The sequence below is a fragment of the Ctenopharyngodon idella genome, chromosome 11 (assembly GCF_019924925.1).
Source record: "Ctenopharyngodon idella isolate HZGC_01 chromosome 11, HZGC01, whole genome shotgun sequence".
Lineage (NCBI taxonomy): Eukaryota > Metazoa > Chordata > Actinopteri > Cypriniformes > Xenocyprididae > Ctenopharyngodon > Ctenopharyngodon idella.
The window spans coordinates 23387045-23411116 of NC_067230.1; the positions used below are offsets into that span (position 1 = coordinate 23387045).

The following is a 24072-nucleotide window of genomic DNA, read 5'->3' on the forward strand; positions in this document are numbered from 1 at the left end:
CAGACCACCATCACTTCTGATAAACTTTTTGTTCCAGTGACACTCCGAGATCCCCAATTAAATAAAAGAAACTTCAAAAAGCCTGGTTTAAAACTGCACTGTAGAATTAAATTGGTACATGTTCAGTTTGTATATTCTGTCACTTGAAATGGTAGTCAAGTCGATAATGTGGACAAAACCTTCATCTAAGAGTTCATTTAGATGATATAGCAGCACAGAAGGGGCTGTCCTAAAGTTAATTCAGTACATCAGGGTGCTTTCTCACAGATCTGCAGCTATCAGACAGACTGAGCCGACTCTTCTGCAAGACTGCTTGCTATACTAAATTAATTTGACAACATTAAAACAGTACTGCCAACTTCTGAAAAAGGTAAGAGTGTTTCTGTTCACAATTAACAGATTATTGTAAATTAGATTAAAGAGCATTTTAAAGACATATTAAATGTATTTAACTTTATCTCTTTAACTTGCCTTACAAACTTGATAGTTTCACTGAAGTGTGTCTCAGTTTGCAAGAATTTAAAGTCAAGGTCAAAAGGTTTCATCTCTAGCATTGTACTTGTATTTTTGCCAAGCAAGACGTGTTCTTGGATTAACATATTTTGTTGATCCTGGAACAACAGTCCTGTCTGAAAATGTAGTCCTATCCCTACCCCTAAACCTAACCCTACCCATAACTTCTCCCTAAAATCAGAGAGAAATGATAGGTGAATAACACTAATGTAGAAGCACCTAGGCTGCAAGCCTAAACCTGACATAAACTGTAAACTTGTCCCTCGAATCTGATTGGTTGATTGAAATGTTGTTCAAGAAGTAAAGCTTAGGTTAATAAACTTGTGGAGGCCAGATTGAAAGTCATCCATTTTTATAGATGAAGAAATTATGAGAAAATGAATGGATAAATATTTAAAAATATATTTATTTAACCTGGAAGTACTAAAATACTAAATACTAAGACATTCTGAAATTCATGTTTTCCACTTTAACATTTCACTTAAATTGTTATGCTAATTTGTAAAGGAATTTTTACATAAGCATTTTCACTGGAGGTTTTAGACCTAGATCTAGATCATGACACTGAACATATCTGGATTATTTAACTTCTCAATAGGTTAAATGAAGGTTTGAGAAGACATTTGCCTTCTTCATTGACCGTATGTGATTCATGATTGCATTAAATCCCACTGCAGATCATTAAAGAATTGTCAAAGCACAGACTTTTCATGATAGTTTGAAAGACCTGTCTCCTCTCATCTTGCAGATTTGTTCTTTGCAATTTAACCCAAAGCAACTCTAACATCTGCTCAATATTATTCATTTATATTATTGCTAACCAAGCGTTTATGTGGATTAAATTTCCCAAAACATATTGACTGCCCAGAACCATTCTAAATGCTTTTGAAAGAGATGCTAAAATGTTTCCCAAAACATCAATAAATTATCCCCGATGTTAAGCTATAGAGACCCACACACATTAATTCCTATGAATGTATGAAAGAATTAACTAAATTGGATTGTATTACTCTTACTGTATTGAAAATTTTTTTCTTTTATGGTTTTGGCATTTATAAGGTTCTGTCTCGGTCTACAGTTTAACCATTACCAAAGCCAGTGAATGACATTGTAATTTTCCTGCTCAAGATCCCAATTTGTTTATTTAGAGTTCTTGGCAAGCATTTTAATGGTGTTTATTTTCCAAAGGTTTACACAAATGGAGATGGATGACAATTTCGTTACATTATTTTATTCACTTGCAAATTTCTGAAGAATAGCAGTTCACAGGCACAAAGTTTATTCAAAAGTGATTCACTAAACAAAACAATCATTCGTTCGGGAATCGGACCTTGTGCTGTATACTTTTGATTCACAAAAAGTGCTGTCTCGTTAAGTCATTCACTTGGAAATCAGACTACACTGTTTAAGTGGACAACTGTCTCTTTCGCACTGTAGATTCAGTTGTGGTGCTAATAATATTAAGTATTAATAATAATTATAAAAAACATAAAATGAATGTTTAATGATTACAAAAGAACATTATGTTTAATTTTTGGATTGAATATTGTATCTTCATGTTAACTTCCCATAGGCTAGTTTGACTAGAATGAAAATATCCCATATGGGGTCGACTTCCGGAAAAGGCAGATGGAGTAGACATGTTTGCATGTATCTCCCGCTTTTACTGTTTCGTTTGAGCCACTCTACGTTTATTTCATTTTCAAACTGACCACGCGGACGAAATGTATACTCTTTCGTTAACATGACCTCTAAATCGAGTAAACAAAGCAGAAAAGAAACCAAAACGGACCTCGCTGAAGGCGATTCCGGCGAGCTTAATATGCATGGATTGCTAAACTGTCGGACGAACATCACCAGGCCCTCTTGTCCGAATTTAAGTCGACTATATCTTCACTCGAGGCCAAGATAGACAGGATTCAAATTGTGGTTTCTGACAATTCCCACAAGAAAATATCCCATACAGCAGCAAGACCAAACATATTTATTTAGCAGGAAAGTCTAATGCAATCTGAATTATCATCAGCTTGATTTATGTATTAATGCTGCAGTGGAAAGTGGCCACATTATTTGGGGATGTTTCCTATTTTATATGTGTGAATTAGGGATGCACCGATACCATTTTTTAAGAACCGAGTACGAGTAGCCTACCGATATTTTTTTTTTCTGGTACTCGCCGATACCGATGCCTATAGGCAATAATATATATATTAATTTCTCTCTCTCTTTTTTTTTTTTTTTTTTGGGTGATGTTGCAGTTTTTCAAGCACAGTGAGACTAATTAATGTAGGACAGCTTCTTTATTATTACTCTAATGAAAAAAGTAATACATTTTTATGTGCTTGTCACAAACTTAAAGAACAAAAATTTCACCTTCAATGGGCATAATTACCAATATATATATAGCCTAATTGTTGTTATATAAAAAGAAATTTTCAAACAAATTACAAACAATACAACAAATACTATAGAGATACAAATTAAATAAACTTGTTTTTCATATACAGTAGGTTTATATACCATGTATACATTTATTTTATTTCTTTTTATCTTTTGTTGTTTTATTAACATTAATGACAAATATTTAATTAGGCTACGGTCCCTTTAAGACCGAATCCATGGATACTAACACATATCCTGTTTTCACCCAAATGTTTACGTCCACTTAAGCCATAATAACCGACTGTATTTACGTGAGATACTCCACACGATGGACATTTTGACAACTATGTGTGCATTTGACCATTCAGGCGCAAAGAGAACTGATCGCGCGCTGTCTGAGAGAACAGGGATCGCGCGCAAGAAAGAGAGAGAGAGCGCGCTTCTGGTCTGTGTCATTCAGCGTGATTCCGCCTATCCCGCCTTCACTAATCGATAACGAATTGTGATTGAAAGCATGCAGTTCGCAATGTGTGTGTTGTCATCATTAATTTTGAAGTATTTCCACACCCCTGAGGCTGACATTGTTTCTGCTGCTGCCGCCGGTGTCTCTGTGCACGGAAAAGGCTGTCAGTTACGTCACGTGAGGTATCGGTCTTTGGTATTGGGGGTATTTTTACGAGTACAAGTACATGAGCTTGGTATCGGGCCCGATACCGATACCAGTATCGGTGCATCCCTAGTGTGAATGTATTTGTGTAGACAAATGCACCGCAGGCTCCTCAGCCACTAAACAGTTACATATGGGCTATTACCCTGGGCTTAACCTCCTCTGCTGGAGACACCACTCGAGGAGGGGGAATGATCGTGTGCCTCTTTCCAGCGTGGAAACTGTATACTAGTCCACCAAATGGAAAATGGGAAGTTGAAACAACATAACATGCATCAGACTTGCAGTTGCACAGAATTTGTTGTTATAAAACTTGTGGTTCAGAATAATTTTCTGTGGTTCACAGAGCTGCCTTTAAAGGGATAGTTCAGACAGAAATGATAATTTACTCACCCTCATGTCATCCTCATCTCAGTTGTCGAGTTCAACTCAGTAAATAACCACTTAAAAAGAGTAAATGTCAACATTTTTGCTTTTGGATGAACTATACCAAAATCCTCTGGAAGCTTTTACAGGAAACACTTGATTGCTTCTGTGAGAGATTGTTTTATATTTTTAAAACAAATTTGTTCCCTGATGCACAAACTCAAGTTTATAATATACTTTTTTGTCTGTACATAAAAAAAAACACCAGTAAGATGGCTGCGTGAAATGTTTATGCTCTTTATTTTTTGTGTGTGTGTGCTAAAGGGATTTGCTTTTTATTATGGATTAACTGTCTGCCCTGCTTGTCCTCGGGGTGACTTAATATCGGAGACAATATCCTGGAAACATTTTTCACTCAACGAAGCAAATTACTTTGTTGTCCTTGAGATTTCTTGTAAATCAACAGCAGAATCTATAAATAATTTTGCTGTTTATATTTGCAAGTCTCTTGTTTAAGTCATCCATTGACACGGAATGCAAAAACATTGTTTTGATGATACCTCTTTTTTCCCTACCAGAAACACACAGAGCTCAATCACAAGGACTTTTATGAAGTTTGGCATCTCTTTTGAGTGGAAACTCCAGGTCTTATGAGTCTAAAATGGAGGACCTTCAAACAAAAGAGGTAAAGAAACATCAGACCAACACAGAAATACCAGATCAGACTATTGTAAGTCAATTCCAAAGAACAATCCACAAAAAACTCACCTGAATTCATTCCTTCTGATGAACACTCAATGAATCTTGCTCTCAAAGTGGCCACATCTTTGCTGCAGTCTTGTTGTACTGCCTGTTCACCTTCAGTTAGCTGGGTGTTTGTCACCCCAGGTTGGGTTTTCTCCCTTGATTGTGCCTGCTTCAAGCGCAAGAGCCATGGTCCTGGATCAGCATTTGAACCCCAAACTTCCACCTTCTGCAAACTCTTGTCCATTTCCCAATATTCAGACAAGTGAAAACCTGCTTTTGAGTCAACCAGAAGCTTGGGTTTACAACACAGATGTACCAATGTTTCAAAACCCTGGAACTGCCACATGTTTGCAAGATCTACAACCTTCTCTGACCAATTATGCTTTGTCAGAGAATCAATTCACTGGTCCAGACCAGCCAATCCCTTTAACTTCAAACTTCATGCCACATGAAACTGTTCAGCCCACTAGCACACCAATGACCTCATTGATCCCTCCAGCAACCTTGTTGGTACCTTATCCAGTTGTGGTCCCGTTACCAGTGCCGTTGCCCATACCAATCCCAATCCCTATCCAAATCCATCAGAGTTTAGACTCAAAAGCTTTTATTAAAACTTCCAGAATGGGTTATATGATTGACAAAAGCATGCAGACCTCACCTAAAATCTCTTGCTGTACCAGTAGCATGGCCTACCCCATATTTCCACATACCCCAACAGAGTCTCAGGACGAGGTGCTAGACCTCTCACTTAAAGCAACCCAAATCAAGCAGGAACATTTGTTATCTGCTTCACCAAATTCACCACTGGATCTATCCTTGGTAAGCTCAAATAGTAGATGTTGGCATGATGATATGAATGGACAAAACACACAATACAAAGAGGCAATACATGAAGGCAATGGAAACAACATCACAGGTTCAACGTATGAAGACTACAATGGCAGGATTGTGCACTCAACTAAAACAGTCAAAGTCTTCGTGTCGCCCACAGAGACTGTTCTTGCCACTTTCTGTGACAAACGAAGAGGTTTCTCACAGGACTACATGATAAACTTACCCATGAAACCAGACAGGAGCCAAGATATTGGGCCACAGGACAGCTTTAGTAGATCATCCCGAGCTACACTACAGAGTAAACTACAGAGAAGTGTACATTTCAAAAGGGACGGGTCACAAAAAAATGTATGGGAAAACATATAAGAAAGAGAATCTGGCTTCTTTTCTGCCCAGAAAATAGATGAAAATAAGCACATGCTATGTAGAACTAGTTTTTGTGTTGCAGACTATTTCAAAACCTGTTTTTTTTTTTTTTTTTTTGGACAAGGAAACCATGTTATAATAAACTGTAGTCATAATATAGAGCATTAAAAACTGATATATATGCTGTTAGAGTATTTTCTCATCTGCTCCTGATTCTCAAAGTTGATCTGAAATCTAGCTGCCAATACAAAGTCTTAATAGGCAATAGAGGTTAATTATATCATTCATTAATAACGTCCTATTTATATTATGAAAATGGCAAATCTAAACCCAAATTAAATGGTTAAGATTCTTTTAAGCAAAGCATAGCATATTTAACCCCTTAAGCCCGAAGTCTCCCGCTGGCTGGACAACTAACGAGTGCTGAGTCATCACTCTAAAACGTGTACCGCCCGCGGGCGCCACCTAGCTACAAAAAAATTTAATAATCATATTTTTCAAAACTCCTGCCTTAATCATCACAAAATAGGTGTCATTTGAAAGCTTAGAGTTCTTTGTGTGATCACCATAAAATTTGATTCAGATACAGCTCACATAGAGGAACATCACCAAAAAGATTTGTCCTTCCTTTCTGAGTTATTGCATGTCAAATTTGAAATATATGTCAAATTTTTATTTTTTTGTATTTATCAGCAGTTTCTCAGCATTAGTATGTCCAAATTTAATTATTTTTTTTCTTTAAATGTAAAATTTTCTTTCAAACGATACCAACCTTTTGACTCTACTTGCTAGAGATTTGGAGTTATGCGTCATTATTTTTGTGCATGTCACTCTGAAAACAAAAAAAAAACAAACAAAAAAAAAAAACTTTAAAATGCCTACCTTTGTTCCAAATGTTGTAACTTTTGATTTCTTCATGCAATCACCAGAAAATCTGATCCAGATACAGCTCACATATAGAGGAACATCAGCAAAAAAAAAATGATCCAGCTATGAGATATCCTTCATGAGATATTCCATTTTACATTAGAAAGATATGTAAAGATTTTTTTTTTCTCTCCAGTTTCTCAGCATGAGAATGTCCAAATTTTATTTTTTTTTATTTAAAAATTTAAAAAGTTTCCTTTCAAACGATACCAACCTTTTGACTCTCCTTGCTATAGTTTGAGTTTCGAGTCTTTACTTTGTGTTTCACTCAGAAAAAAACAACAACTCTGAAAATACCCTCAGGGCTTAAAGGGTTAGTTCACCCAAAAATGAAAATAATGTCATTTATTACTCACCCTCATGCCGTTCCAGACCCGTAAGACCTTCGTTCATCTTCGGAACACAAATTATTATTTTTGTTGAAATCCGATGGCTCAGTGAGGCCTGCATAGCCAGCAATGACATTTCCTCTCTCAAGATCCATTAATGTACTAAAAACATATTTAAATCAGTTCATGTGAGTACAGTGGTTCAATATTAATATTATAAAGCGACGAGAATATTTTTGGTGCGCCAAAAAAACAAAATAACGACTTATGTAGTGATGGCCGATTTCAAAACACTGCTTCAGGAAGCTTCGGAGCGTTATGAATCAGTGGTTCAGGGCGCCAAAGTCACATGATTTCAGCAGTTTGGCGGTTTCACATGCGATCCGAATCATGATTCGACACGCTGATTCATTATGCTCCGAAGCTTCCTGAAGCAGTGTTTTGAAATCGGCCATCACTAAATAAGTCGTTATTTTTTTTTTTGTTTTTGGCGCACCAAAAATATTCTTGTCACTTTATAATATTAATATTGAACCACTGTACTCACATGAACTGATTTAAATATGTTTTTAGTACATTAATGGATCTTAAGAGAGGAAATGTCATTGCTGGCTATGCAGGCCTCACTGAGCCATCGGATTTCAACAAAAATATCTTAATTTGCGTTCCGAAGATGAATGAAGGTCTTACTGGTGTGGAACGACATGAGGGTGAGTAATAAATGACATTATTTTTATTTTTGGGTGAACTAACCCTTTAAGGGGTTAATGAGGTAATGCCTTTCTGAAAATACGGTGAAAGTGACAACTTTATAAATGCAAATTATTTATTCAAATGGTAGAAAAGTGTTCAAATAAGTAAATACAAAATATTTCAACCTGAGTATAAGAGCAAAGTAAATACAGTGTATCTAAAAAGGAGCTAAAAATGTATGTATATAAATGTGTATCATAACAAAAAGGCTCCATCCCCCAGTCACAAAATCCGTTATCAATTATATAAACAGACACAATGCGCTCAAAAAAAAGCAACAGTTTCTACCTATTAAATAATAATAAAAAAAAAAGAATACTGAACTAAATACACATTTGTATGATACACACATAAACAAAACCACATACATTTCTGGAATTGCTGCATGCTCCGTACATCATTCTCATTCTCCATGCAGATAAACCTCTAAATTTCAGGACCATGTGACATTATGTCCACCTTCATGGGGGTCACCTGAAGTGCTGGTGTGGACATTTAATATAGTCAGTTTTTTAGAGGGGAAAAACATCATGACAACAAAATATGAATAAATGAAAATGTATTGTACAAGTGTCCTGAGTCATTTTCTTGAGTTAAAGAGCAATAGTAATTTCAACTTCAGTAACAGTAAGAACTAAAATTTTGTGCTTTTAAAATTTGTGAAATTGGTGCCTTTTCATAAACCATAACAAAACCATTTCTGGTTTATATCACTTAAAAATAATTTATTTTTTTCCTGTTACTTTATGAAACAGAAGTACATTTTGAAATATGACTGTATTTTGATTTCAATGTCAAAGAAAAAAAAAAAAGAATGAAAATAAGTCCAATTAAATAAACAACGGCAAATGGTGAACAATTAAATTTGATTAACCGGCACCAAAACCCTTCATATTCAAATACATCTTCAACAGACGTAAACAGAGTAAAATACAGTGGAAAGTGAACATTTGTCAAGCTGCCTGTGCGTGTAGACAGTACCGGACACAACACATAAACACAGTGAAATCCTTTGGGATTCAGCTTTCTCCACCATTGTCTGTAAACGCAGAGCATCATCACTGAGGTACTGAGATCTGTAGCTGCAGTTTTACACTGAATTTGTTTCTAGACAAGAGCCATTGTGAACATCCTTGTACACAATGGTTGCACACAAAGTCCATGCAAAGTTAGGCAGCTTTGAAAAGTCAATCTGGTGATGTTCATATTTGCATTTGTTTTTGCCAAAAAAAAAAAAAGAAAAATATTTGGCTGGTCAGTTTTTTTCCCAGCGGGAATGAGTACAGGTGAAGTAGGTCAGTATGTTAGACCTTTGACCATCCATGTCACGGGTAATAAATATCCATGAATCTTGACTGAAGTCTCTGGTGTCAACTCTCAATTTGAGTGGACCTGTGTTTTCCTCCGTTGCCCACTAGTGGATCCTCTGTGTTCCAGACACTATTTCACCTGTTTGAGTCTCTCAATGTGATGGCAAAGTTTGAGAGCAGGACCCAATTTCAGCCCCATGTACTTCATGATCATATCGCTTCGTAAAAGCATCAAGGCCTTGCCATCAATCTCCTGTGGAAAACAATCAATTCTTTATAATATCTACTATATAATATAAAACATATAAACCTTGTTCTGAAAAAGCTATGCAAGCATGTCTTAACTCAAAAAAAAAAAAAAAAAAAAGAAATCAAGAAAATCATCTCACATGTTTCCTGAAGAGCTCTGCGTGTGGGCCCAGCGCCTGTGGATCGGCATCACGCACAAATTGCATCACTTCCTCTATACTCCAGGATGACGGACACTTATTGGATGTTCTGGAGGGATCCTTCTCTGCTGCTTGATGATCAGGACCAGTAGTTGAGCTAGCAGCTAGCAAACACACAAATTAAGATTAACAAACATCCATAAAATGGCAAAACAATAGCACACTAACAATCCTAGTTATGGGTAATAAATAAAATAAATAAAACTAAAAAAAAAAAAAAAAAAAAAGGTATAGGATGATAATAATAATAATAATAATAATAACAACAACAATAATAATAATAGTCACTAGGGGGATCAAAATACAGTCGCATGACAAAATGGGTAACAATAATAAGGGTACATGAATAATCATTTATTAATACCTGAATTGTGAACTAATGATTAGTAAAAGCATGAAATGATGTTTGACAAAAAAAAAAATTACATTATGACAATATTATTCACATATAGCAGAAACAATAAAAATAGTATGTTAGCTTCAAATATAGCCCACAAGTGAAAATATTCCATGCTAGAAGTAAAAAAAAAAAAAAAAAAAAAAGACTATAAAGATAATTTTTTTTTCGGGAAACTGAACATTATGTTCTCCTGAATGGGAGTGCTGGTCTAGAATCAGTGCCTCCTTGATGGTCCTGCTCTCATTTGCTTTAATATGGAAAATAAAACTGAACCCCAAACATCACTCCTACTCTGAGATGCTATTTAAATAAATATGGCCCCTTGAGCCGTTAACAGGCTTTAATCCATATCAAAGCCTATTGTGCCATTTGACATTTGATTAGAGAAAATACATCTGGTCCTCACACAAGCACTCTGTGCAGAACTGATATGGGTGTTTATCCCACGATAGAAATAGATCCAAGTCTCCGAAGAGCAACGGTGATCACGTAAGCCAGGCTGCCAGACCGAAAGCAGTCTGAGGGAGTTGAACAATGAAACTGTTTTGCTTTTAGGACTCAAACACGAGTAATGCCAACAAGCACAGACACGGAAAGAAAACTCAAAACTCCTAAAAGACTTTCAATGATTCAAGAAATTAGTAACTCAAATTTATCATGAATAAATCATCAAAAACATGTAAGCTTATATACAGATCAGTAGATTACATTTTCATGAAATTTTAACTGCATGAAATAATGATCTGTTAAGCATTATATAAATGTCACCATGAAATCAAAATTTACAATTTGTATTTATGGAAAGTTGCAGTATTTCTTTTTTTTATATTATATTATATTATACGTAAGCAATAAGGTACTCAAGGCTGTAACCTGCCTGCAACCCCTTCAGCCGTGACTTATACACGATACAGCACTAGCCTCAAGTACCTTATTGCTTTTATAAAACGGTTGCCACACAATACAAATATTAAAGCCAAAAATATGTATCATTGCAATTTTCATGAATTAAACTTTCACTAAAAGCCTTCCTTGTGCCGGGAAAAATAGTCCCTGACCATGAACAGCAACAGAAGTTACATTATTACGCCATTAGATGGCGGCAAAGATGGTCTTTATGAGTGAGTCACTCAGTAGCGAAGACTTTTACATTGAAAAGACTGAATTGTTGTGAACACGGAACAAGACGCAACTGACAAGTGCTTTGACTAGCGCTGTCAGTAACGGGAAAACCCCTTAACTGTTAAAAGGACAGGATAATACATCGGACATTTAAACTGATTTTTTATTATGAACATAGGACTGACCTGAAGGAAAATGCTAAATCTGAATGCAGGTAATAAACCCGCTTAATCTCTTTCTCGCAATACTCTTCTACATAATACAGTAAGCTTCAATGAACAATATCAATTGAGAACATACAGTTTACATTGCTAAGAGTGGTTGCTAAGGGTGTTGTGTTGTGATACACAGAACCGTAGGGTGAAGCGGTCATAGCCATGTTTTATCGTGAATAAAACACAGCTATTGACTAATCAGAATCAAGGACATGAACTAACAGTTTTATAAATTATATTATAAACTATCTGTGCACATCATTATTTTAAAAATTCATGTGCCCTTGTAATCTTTATTTAAAATAACTTCCCTTCCCTCTTGCAGCGACATCCCTTCTCTGATGACGTTTACTAGCATGAGGGCGGGACAAACTGTCAATCACGAGATCACAATAGCAAGCTGTCAATAGGAGATCGCAGAAATAGCAAACCATAACCATCCAATCAATTCCCTATGGCAAAATAAAGCCCTGCCCTACATTTTTCCTTGTTCGATAAGTCGTTTCACTCACATACGTCTCAATGAGGAATGAAAGACTATCACAACTTCCATTTCATTCTGACTGATAATATTATGAATGTGTTATTACTAAGTGTTACATATAGATCTTAACACACTAAGTGTCTATTTAAAATAAATAATTAAACAAGTCTTAAAATCAATGCTTATATATAGATCAGTAGTTCAAAGTTTCATGACATTTCTAACTGTGCATAAAGATCTGTTTAGAATTATATAAATGTTTATAAATATACACACATACATGTATATATTTTATGAAAGGTGTTACCTATAAATCTGAGTGCACTAGGGCTATTTAAATAAATATAAACAAGTCTGGTCATTTACAAGCAATCTTACATATTAATAGTGTGTGTGAAGGTGTTTAAACAAAGCGTTCTTACATAGCCTACCTTCCACTCGTCTGTGTGTGCGTGCAGGCCCCAGCTCAGAGGGGTTGGAGGAGAGTCTGCGGAGGGGTGGGGGGTGAGAGGGGTAGTGCGGGCTGCTTCCGGTCGGGGGGTGATACTCAGACGTGCTCCGTTGAGCGGGGGGCCGAGGGGCGACAGGATTGGAGGCAGAGTCCATTGACTCTTCTGAGAACTGCTGTTCTGTGGTGGCACCATTTTCAGCATGGGCAATGGTTTCTGTCATGAAAAAGAGTGAAGTGAAATGTTTTAATTAATACCTAAGGTCATGAAGGTCATCATTTGGCAATATATGGTTTGAATTACATACATGTATACACTTCCATTCAAAAGTTTAAGGTCGTTAAAAAAAAAAAAAAAAAAAAAAAAATTAAAAAGAAGACTGTTACGGTCACCATGGCTGCATTTATTCGATCAAACATAGTTTAAATATTGTGAAATATTATTACCATTTAAAATAACTGGTGTTATATTTTAATAAATTTTAAAATGCAATTTATTTCTGTGATGGCAAAACTGAAAACTTTCAGCATCATTACTTCAGTGAGTCTTCAGTGTCACGTGATCCTTCAGAAATCATTCTAATATGCTAATTGGGTGCTCAAAAAACATCTTTTTATTATCAAATATTGAAAAGTCAGAAACTGAAATTTTTTTCAGGATTCTCTGATGAATAGAAAGTTCAAAAGAATTGTATAGAAACATGTTGTTACAACGTAAAATGATCTATGAATATCTACGCCTAAATGTTAAATTAGAAAAAAAAATAGTTTTGAGAAATATTGCACCTATATATGAATTTCATGACAAATTATACATAATTGAATGGATGAATATACCATTTAAAAAGGATGTACTTAATGAAGCTGTGGCTACTTGTCGCTGCTTTCATAAAGCTGAAATATAAGATAGTTGGTCACAATTTCGGTCACTATATAAATCCTATACTCCCATTTCATAGTTTTACTGACTTAATGTGGAAAATAGTCATAATAAAGAATGACTAGTTGTGTCCACATTTTTAGAAGTTTATAAACAATTACAATTATAGAAGGTTTTACTTCAAGTCTACACACCTACAGTGTTTAACGAACACAAACTCACACCAAAATAAATGTAGTACAGGATTCCTGCGTTCTGCATGAATGGAAATCTGATGCAACAAGTAGAGACAAGTCTCAGTTTATTATTGTCCTCTAATAAACATGTGTGAACACTACTAGCAATTTTATAAAGCTACTAACACAGCACTGGAAAATTAACTTTATCTTTAATTTGTGTCCATGAGCTTTATCTACGAGACGTTTAATAAGAGCTGAACACACAACACCCACGTCTGGCAAATTATAAATCACCCACAGCAGTAAAAAATAACCCAAACTGGCAGGATATTTTCACCTAATTAAAATCAGACAATTAATTAGTTACGATGTAGACGATTTAATTAGGAGTCGGTCTGCATTATTAATAGTTTTATTTTGTGCGGTTAATAAGATGAACAGAGGCGTCTAACTCCACCTAAAGAAAACCCCGTCCTTCGTTCACTTTAAGTTCACCCAATCAGAATTGGCCAAGACCTGCTGCAGCTAGTGTGGCATAAACACTCAATCGGTATCATTCACTCACAGATACAAACAAGCAAAAACACTCAGAACAGCTGAACGGATCGTACCGTCTGAGGGCAGAGCTTCTGTTCTCTGTAGTTTCGGTGACAGGGCAGTGGTGTAGGCAGCTGAATCTCGGTTGAAACGTCTGGTACCACGCGCTACTGACAAAGCTTCTGATGTCTCCTCTTTCACTGCAACAGAGGAAAAGTGCAGATATAAATCACTCCTGGAAGACCACAGGATTTAAAAATAAATAAATAAAAAATAATTTATAATTATAATTTATAATTTATATATAAAAAAAAATAAAATATATAATATATATATATATATATCTCACAAGCTAGGTTTAGTAAAATGACTCAGTAAATAAATAAATAAAGCCCCAATTATGCTTTTTCGAATATTACCTTACATGTAGTGTGTAATATAGCTGTTTGTGAGTGCAAAGTTTTAAAAATCAAAGTGCATGACAAATAAAGTTATTGTCTCTTTATAATAGTAAAGGTTACAATTAACAACAGAGCCCATACTATTAAATTCAGTTGCTATTTATTTTTTAGATATAATAATCATCACTCAAATAAAAAAAAATAAAAAAAAAAACAACATGTAAATTGCAAATAAGGCAGGTTTTGTATTAACTTCTAAATATAATTATAAAATTAATCCACTTCATTTTTGAAATAATCATTTGCACAGTTACTGGCATAACTTGTTTTCATGGCAAATTTATTTAAAAATATTAAATAATTAAGATATTACTAATAGGTATTACTATAGTAAATATCATAATTATATAAGCTAATATATTGCATATATTTAGAGAAATGTTCCCTTTAATTTGTCCAGTGAACTAACATGCTGTAGACACTAAATGACTTGCCTGTGGTAAATGTAATGCTACGTGAGATATTTTTCTGAAGATGTTTTATTGATGTCTTTCCGTGGTTGAAAGTTGAAACACTGGTTGAGAATACACGTAAACATTTCTATGCATAGATTGTCTGTTCTTCTTTTGCGCTTTTTTCTCTTGTGGCGGTTAGCAAACAGCATTGCATTATTGAGCACGCCCCCTTCTGGATTGGAGTGTGGGTCGCCTGTGACTGACTGTATTCGTTGTCCGACAGTATGCACCGAATCAACGTCTATATTTTTCATTAAATAGTTTTATTTTATGTAGTTTTATTTATATTTCAGCTTTATTTAAACTACTGTATATTTTTAGTTTCAATTAAAGGTGTAGTATGTAGTTTTTCGTCCGCTAGAGGTCACCCATTCAAAACAAAGGCGTAGCTTGAAGACGCCAAGTTTGAGCGCGGAATCTTGGGACATGTGGTCTTCGCCTCACAGCCGGTGGAAAAGAATCGGGATAGGACTCGGGCAGAAATCATGTTCAAGGATGAGATTATTAACATTACTGTAGTATGAAGCAGAGCAGGGCCGAGTGACGCTGGAGCTGAACGAGGCCGCTGGAGTGATTGCTAATGAGAGACGAATGTGACACACGCCTCGAGAGCAGTGGAACTTTTATTATGCCACAGTCGCCGGCACCGCGGTCAAGCGTATGAGGTAACACAACTCTGTTTATCATATTAGATACATTTGAGCGTGTTAAAAAATTATGTTATAACGTTACTTTGTGCGTTCGCTCGGCGGCTGCTGTGAGACACTTGTTGCACACTGCAGTAAGCTAGATCGATTTAAGAATATCATATTAAATGCTGGATAGCTTGTGTTGATAAATGGCATGCAATTCATTTTAAAACGTATTGTATGATAGAGAAAATTCTATATCGCTGTTACTAAAAATAAAGCTGCATCTGATTATGCTATGTTAGCTACTTGACAAAATAGTGTTTTTCTCTGAGGCATGGTAAAGCATGGTACTCGCAAAAAAAAAAAAAAAAAAAAAAAAAAGATTTATTTTAAACAATAAGACTAAACGTGTTGAACTATATAACAATAATTAGTTTTCCGTCTATAAATGTAACCAAACAGTTGATCTTTGTTGTTTCCATGGTTTCTACAAAATAAAACTAGAAACCGAGGGTAACGCGGATATGACGCCATTGACAGGCAACTCCCTCACACGTCCCGGATCCTTGGTTAAAATAGCAATTTTCTCACGATTTACAAATAGTTGGAAACATTTGGGATATTGTAAGTACTCAGCTGAACATATAACAATGGCCAAGTGGTTTTTGGATATTTTACTGCAAAAATTTTACATGTTGCAGCTTTAACAATATCACGACACAAACATGCACACATACCTGATTTGCCCCTTTCATAAGGTGTGTGTGTGTTAGTGGTTAGTGGACTGAACGGCTGGCTGCTGAACAGGTTATCACAATGCAGATGGTGACACAGAGTTTCTAAAAAGCGTAGAACAAACGATGCACTGGAGGCAGTGGGGAGCTTGACGTAGTGGATTCCTCCTTCGGAGCGAACTGAATGAAAGTAAATTTGATGCAAAATTAAAAACACTGTATTACTCTTAAACATGTCACACAGAATGCATGTATAATTTAGTATGCTTCTCATAAATATTACTTGTGCTATAAAAAACAATTCTAGTCACAAACCTCCAAATGCTTATATTTTCTAAACAGCATTTATACATTTTTTGGGTGTGTGTGTGTGTGTGTGTGTGGAGGGGGGTGATCTGGCTAAATGGGTGCCGATTAAGAGGCCATGGCGTTGCGGCAGATGGCTCTACAGTCCTAGCGTGGGCCCCACCCCCTGCACACACACAAATATAGACACGCATACACATACGCACACTTCCCCTAGGGACACCCCAATCAAATGATCCAAGCCAGGTTACACACAGATGTCATCCCTTATTACTTGCAGTCTGATGACATCAGCTGTGCACACACACACACACACACACACACCCTTCTCTTTTCAGGTCAATCACACACCCATGCTTTTTCTTTATTGTAAAAGCACACACATGTTGACAGCTTTAAAATAACACTCAACTATACTAATTCAAATAGAACTTAAATCTTATATCAATATGCCATTCGGCTCTCAAAACACTTTAGATTGTGGATGATTCTTCCGGTTGGGGCACTTTTGACTCCCTCCATTCAAACTATGTTTCATCTTTGTTAAAACATGCATCACGTGTCATGGCCATGTCAAGTAGATTTCAGTAATATAATGTGTGATGATGTGGATATTTTATATTGTGATATTTCAATTTTCAGAGAAAATGTTAGACTAAACCTAAACCGTAGAATTAGCTAGCAATAAATGAACTCCAAATTTCTAAAAATTAAATGTATTGATTCTAAATAAAAGAAGTGGCAGACAAGCTCTCCTAATCAAAGAATCACCGTTGAATAAAATGCAGATCACACAAACTGAAGCAGATCCAAACTAACCTCGAATTATTTCTCCACCATCAGACTGAGACTGCAGGAAGCTGAACAGATCTTTGGGCTGAAATGCACAGTCCACGCAGGCTTGGACCGAGTGCTGGAGAACCGTGTTCACTGGGCCCGGCCCGAAATGATCAGGCAGCTGCAACAACAGCTTACGGTCCAGGTGTGGCCCTGAATTTCCATGTTTATTCACGTACACACAAACTAGAAGAGGCGAGAGTGGATTGTCAAGCGACTCGAACAACACAATGCAAAACCATCAGAATATTGAGGAGTACATGGCCCATGTCTGGTAGAAAATTAAGATGCAGAGGTTTGTCTGGAAAAAAGTGTGTTACTTCAACCTGATGAACCACATTTTGCAAAACCACAGTTTTGTAAATAAATTCGTACATGACCACACCACATTTTACCATATTGAAAAGCAGTGAGATAAAAGCCTACCTGTGGACACAACTCCCGAGTCTCTTGTTGTCTGTAGACTAGACAGTCTCCCATCTGACACTGAGGAAGCCAACGTGGGGCTTGAAAGTGAATGAGGAACCTTTGGTTTCCTCTGTAAAGGCAGAAGACAAAGAATGAGATAAAAAAAATAAAACAATACACACTCACAAAACAACCCCACTATCATTTGCCCACTTTCTAAGTCTCAAAACAATGGCAGAAGACTACAAAGGCCTTATCTTGATTGTGAATCCAGCATGTTTAATGTACCATTCATGGGGAAGGATTATAGGAGATGTGTTAATGTTTAATTTAGATAATCACTCATGACATATGACCCACCCTCAAATCAAACAAAAGCTGCATAATGATCAGTTACCAGGGCGATTTTCTTCTTTTTTCGCCTTCTTTATTTTTGTATAACATTAAAAAAAACATTATGTTGGCTATCAATGACATCAGATTTAATAAAAAAAAAAAAAAAAAAAAAAAAAAACAACAACATAAAAATATATAATTTTGTGTTCCTCAGAAAAAAGAAAATCATACAGGTTTGAATGTGAGTTAATGACAGTTATTTTAGTATGTGCAAATAAAGCTTTTTTAACATTTCAAAAATATTTACAAATATTTTATTTACCTTTAATTTAACCTTAAGTTTTAGCTGTGGTAATTTTAGTACGTCAACACAAACTTTTTTTTTTTTTTTTTCAGTTAGTTGCAACATTTCTAAATTTTCATTTAAGTTTTTAATCTTCTAGTGTTTTCCAAAAATTTGGAACCAAAAATTATTCAGACACTTTGACCTGACCATGTTTTGCTTAAGTGTTATCTGACATAATTAAGATTTATGTTTTTTCTGACACAGTTTAACTCTGAGATCTTGTCATATTTTATTACCTTTTTTTAAACTATAGTGAATAAACTGTATTAATGAATGATATGTTCAAGGTGTCTGAATAAATTTTGGTTTGACTGTGTATTGTATTTTATTTCAGCATTATTTCAATTAACAATATATATATGAATATATAATAACACTTGTTAATGACAATTTTCATTTTTGGCTGAACAATCCCTTTAAGATTATAACTGTAAATATCAAAATAAATAAACAATCTCCAGTTAAACCTATTAAATGATCCATCCGACCACAAAAAAAAAAAAAAAAAAAAAGTTCTACCTTGCTGCCGGGTTTGGGTCCTCTCTTTTTATATGGCTTGGGCATGAGCTGTGAGCTCATGGGGCTCTTGACTGCGTTCGACTGCGTTTGGCCGTTTGGTGACGTGGCGGCTGCAGCTGCTGCAGCCTCGGCTGCTGCTTTCAGCATTGCGATGGTCTGGCTCTTTGGTCTCCTCCCTCGTACCCCCTTACGCACTGGCAGAGGGGGCAGAGGGTGCGGCAAGCGGTACGGGGACTGCATGGGGCGCCAAGAATGACTGGACTGGCCCAATGCTGGAATAAGAGTCTTCGGGAAATTGACTAAAGGTGAGGGAGAAACAAAAAAAAAATGAAAGGTTATTTAAAGTATTATAATATTATACAAATCAAATAACATTATGCTAATTAAAAATATGAATAATTATAACAACTGTAAAATATCAGTTAATTTGATTACTACATTTCATAGTATAACAGCATTTTTTGGACATAAAAAATCCCTGAAAGTGCTTTTTTTTTTGTATAATGTAAATAAATACCATGCATAGTATATGAATATGGTTCTCATACTGTACTATAGTGTATATTAAAGTATTACATCACTGTACCATAGACCCACAATAGTACTTTTTTGTAAGAGGAAGTATTTTGAACATGGTTATGATTTCATTCATACTACTAAAATCAACTGGTTATTCATCACTAGTATCATTCAACTGGTTACTACAATGTAGCAGAATGATGATTTATACTGACATTCAAGCTCTTACTGCAATAATTTCACCCATCTGTGTCTTACAAAGCATCATCCCCATTGGCTATCACATAATATGCAATGAATGCAAAAATAAGACAACCCTCACCTCATTTTATTTATAAAAATCCAAAGATAGTAAAATAAATAAATTTAAAAAAAAAACAAAAAAAAACGACTATACACACAGAATTTGAGAAAAAGTTACTTCTTTTGCAGTTTGAATGAGGCGAGCCACAAACTTTAATCTTTTCCTTTTGGATTTCACCGCTTCTTCATACTGCTGAATTCTCTTCCTCAGAGGCCATTTTGCATATTAGAAGCATCACATTACAGCCATGAAAGCGGCTGTTTAAAAACGGGTAGCGAAAAAATTTAGTTGTCCAGGGATCCTCTTTAAGACCGGGTGAGGAGAGAGTGTTTCAGCTGGCCATTGTGCCCCACAGGAGGCATGTGCTTTTCAGCACCCTATTGTTTTGTGGGCCTCCCCCCACTGGCTTTCTGGTCAAAGGCCTCTTTTCTGTGGCCAACAGGTAATCCTCATTATAGGGAGAAAGAATTACCCCCTTCTCCACCTGGATGAGTGCGTTATCACGCTGTGGGACAAGATGTGACGAGTACGGAAGGGCTATGGAAGGAACTGAATCTAAGTCAATTTTATCTTGCATAGAGCAACAAACAATTTTCTATGAATATTTCTGAGCAGGCAAGTTAATGTATTATTCATTTTGTTGCTGGTTTAAAATGCAGTGCCTACTTTATAGTCTCATTTAAAAGAACACCTTATGGCTTTCGTTTGAAGCACCCTACATCATTAAAGCGCTTCATATTTTCTAAGAAAAAATATTTTCAAGTAATGCATGAGTGTTAAAAGGTGGCATCTGTAATTTACTGAATAAAGACAAAAAAAAAAAAAAAAAAAAAAAAGTGATTTGCCAAGCAGATGTACAAGAAACGACAGAAAAAAAAAAAACAGAAAAAAGATAATAGACAGTGCTCTGAGTTATAAGTTCACTTTAAGTTCAATGCGAGTTTGTTAATAAAAAATTTATCTGCACACACTCTGCCTTGAAAACCAAATAATCTAAATGTCCACAAATTCTTTTCAGTCTTCTCAAAAACCCACAATGAATATCTGCAGCTCAGCATCAACAAATTCATCAATGAAGATGTAACACACAAGCACAAGTCGACGCTTTTCAAGTATTAAACAACATTGGAGTGAAAACCCACAACACATACACACCTGCTTTAGACCAATGCCACCAAATCCCCCTATTATTGCTTCTGTATGGGCCATCTCTAAGATCAGATAAACTTCTCATATTACAAGACGGCTAACGGGCGGTCAGCAGAAGCCGGCTTTGCTAAGTACATCTGGGAGCTTTCACAGAGTCCTACGTGCAGCTGCTCTCCTGGGCCTCGAGAGGGAAACGGGAAGAGAAATGAAGCCTGAGCCACGCAGACGTTTAATGAGGAGTGGACAGAAATCGTGCGAGGAATGGACAAGTGTTTTCTTTCATTTGAAGGTCGGGAATTGGGCGATTCTCATTCAAATATCCTATGAATATAAGTAGGCACGTGAGGAATCAAGCTTATTAAGTGCACATATGCACAATGGGTGTGCAAAACAGACACAAACACTTTTAGTAGCTTGGTCACGGACAATGTAAAAACAAACTTTACCTAATCACCCAATGTATTTTTAACTCAGTGGTTGAATCACCAAAAAAATGACCTCGCTACGGTCTGCTGCAGTGTGACCCAGTGACCTCCAAGTTGACTCCCAGTGCACAGACATACACCCTTCTGGCCGTCTGGTCACGGGAGAGGTTGCGACTGATGTGGAACGAAAGTGTCCGGGCAAAACCAGTCTAATTACTCCATCTCTTCCACAATATTTACATTTCGCCCCACACAAGACCCGAAAGCCCAGGCAATCTGTCTACGGCTGACGGCGGCTTCAGCTCAGCAGGAACTAGAACCACATGTTGTGGGGGAGTAACGCCAAAAAAGAGTGTGTGTGTGTGTGTGTGGTAAAAAAGGAGATATAGGGTTCCCTGAGCCCCAGGCAATTTAATGAAACAATGCAATCTGTTAAAGAGCTGAAGTCAAAACAGCTACAGCGGTTCAACTAAAGCTTTAAAGTATCTGTACAGCTTCTGTACAAAAAAAAAAAAAAAATCATCTGAGCTTTTCCTCTGTAATTCTACTAGCTCTCCATTCTGCTGAAAGTTATAGTTTATCGGTTATTAAATGAATATACCTGATGCATATATATTTATTATCTTGCTAAATCAAAGTGAGAAGTAAATTCAGCATAGCACAAAACATAAAACAGAAATTTACAAAAAACGTCAAGTCAAATTATCAATAGATCACCTTATGACTGACCACATTTATATACAATTTAATCTACCTTTTTCTCAAAGGGGATTTAAGGGCTATTTTTGTGGCAAGCCATTTTATTATTTAATCCTATCCTTTTTATGTTACTAGTAAGTAGTCCAATAGTCAATAGATTCTTAGTAATTAATCCATCAGTGATAATCATCTATTCAACTGGTAATCATCTATTCAACTTTTAATAATTATTTACTGCATGCTAATACTTATTCCCTTGCTGGTATATCGACAACTAACTATTCCTTCATTACTGCTACAGATTTTTCCTATGGAATTCCATAGTGTTCTGTGGTTCAGATATTATCTATTAATTTCAGACTAGAGTTTTTAGACTGCATTTCAATTGTTGCTGATATCTATTCAGTAAGATTTAACTAAACCATGTAGCAGCCATTCTGACTAGTCACTGCATACTGCAATAAAAGCAAGTGTGTACAAGCATTCAAAGTATAAATATTCATAATGAATAGATACTAATTACTATTTGAATAAGTACTCATACCTAATTAATAGTTACTAGTAAATTTGAAAAAGTCACTATTGTACTACTTGTAAATAAACAAATACTACGTTTAACGAAATAAATATCAAAACGGCTTGCCATAGTCTTTTAGCTCAATGAATGCTTTTCATAAATAGAGAAATTAAAGTGTTAGTCCACTACACGAGGAAGAGCATAACTGAACGCAACAGGAAAGAAACCTTTGCAAAAATACACTCAATTTAAACTCATGTGACCTGAATGCACAAGCCACTAAAACAAAGCAACAGACATCAGAGACAAAAGCCTCGGAATATGCCAGAGGAACTCACCAAAACGCCAACTTTCAACTATATCCGCGTTGTGCTCCAATGAATCCGGTGTAAATCTTTCCCTTGGTTTAGAAGGTCTGGTTTTAAAGCAATATAACAACCGGAGCTCGCGCTCACTTTCGCACCCGGTTTGAACAGCAGCGGTAGCGACAGAAGCGCATGACAAAGCCTGCGCCGGTGGAGCCCTGATCGGGCAATATCTGATTAATATGGAGGCGGGGACGAGGAGTGGAGGAGGAGGCGGAGGTGCAGGAGAAGGGAGATGGTGGGGGGGCGGGGTATTCATGTTATCAGCCAGTGTTGACAGTGGTCAACTGGGCGCCAAATGACATTAATATTAAAATACAATAAAATATTTAATATTTAAATCAAAGAAGAGCTTATTTGTATTTTATTAAATAAAAATATCATTTATCTTTAAGATTTTTAAGATTTAGTCTACATGTTGATTTAACATTTATAAAAAATATTTTATAATAATAATTATCATTATTTTATTATTATTTATGAGTATTAAGTAATGATTTATATATGTTACATCAAAATGTAGACTAAATGTTAAAACTAAATATTAAAAATGAATAATAATAACAACAACAATTGGTAGTAGTAGTATTTTTCTTTAAGATTTAGACTTAAGATTTAGTCTACATTTTGATGTAACATTTATAAATAATAATTACTTTTATTATTATTATTATAACTACTACTACTGCTGCTACTACTACTACCAATAATATATATTTTTTAAAACCACATGTACAAAAAAACAAGACATCACTGTCAATTTTTTAAAATGTTATTTAAATCGGGCACAAAAGGGTTTGTTGTTAACACTGACAAGCTATCACATTTAAATTCAACATCCCATACTAATCAGTCTCCTGCCATTTCAAAGCTCCTCCCAGGCTTTTAGGGCTGAAGGGGGTAAAAGGTTAATGAAGATCAGATTCAGAGTGCCCAGTTTGAAGCAAACGGGTCCAGAGAGGCATGAATGACGCTCCTGCTGGAAGCATTTATGTGCTTTCTTAAACACTCGGCGGGTATAGTCTGGTACCCACGTCTCAATCTGGTATCAGACGTAATCCCAAACCCCGTTCAGCAAGCCAAACAAACCTAGCTCAAGTCTTGGAGGTAAGTGTATAGTGGAGATTATTACAAATACACAAACAGGCCTAT

At 35.8% G+C, this 24072-nt stretch overlaps 2 protein-coding genes and 1 long non-coding RNA gene across 4 annotated transcripts in view; 2 read left to right on the forward strand and 1 right to left on the reverse strand.

Annotated features, from left to right (window-relative positions):
- Positions 1-17485, forward strand: LOC127522810 (uncharacterized). Its single transcript, XR_007932726.1, has 3 exons — positions 1-370; positions 4507-4613; positions 17340-17485. It is a non-coding gene; the product is annotated as an uncharacterized LOC127522810 (long non-coding RNA).
- si:ch211-161f7.2 (retinoic acid-induced protein 2) lies at positions 4622-6050 on the forward strand. Its single transcript, XM_051913112.1, has one exon. The coding sequence runs from the start codon at positions 4862-4864 to the stop codon at positions 5873-5875; it is 1014 nt and encodes a 337-aa protein (XP_051769072.1). The 5' UTR covers positions 4622-4861; the 3' UTR covers positions 5876-6050.
- Positions 7940-24072, reverse strand: part of scml2 (Scm polycomb group protein like 2) — a 27236-nt gene continuing 11103 nt past the window's right edge. The window contains exons 8-15 of one of the 2 annotated variants that reach the window (XM_051913110.1): positions 18943-19241; positions 17760-17871; positions 17316-17519; positions 16194-16370; positions 13983-14108; positions 12287-12529; positions 9584-9747; positions 7940-9447 (exon numbers count right to left, since the gene is read on the reverse strand). In XM_051913110.1, coding sequence (XP_051769070.1) covers positions 9325-9447; positions 9584-9747; positions 12287-12529; positions 13983-14108; positions 16194-16370; positions 17316-17519; positions 17760-17871; positions 18943-19241 — 1448 coding nt within the window. In that variant the 3' untranslated portion in view covers positions 7940-9324. The remainder of the gene's footprint in view (positions 9448-9583; positions 9748-12286; positions 12530-13982; positions 14109-16193; positions 16371-17315; positions 17520-17759; positions 17872-18942; positions 19242-24072) is intronic. The other variant, XM_051913111.1, reaches the window with a different exon arrangement.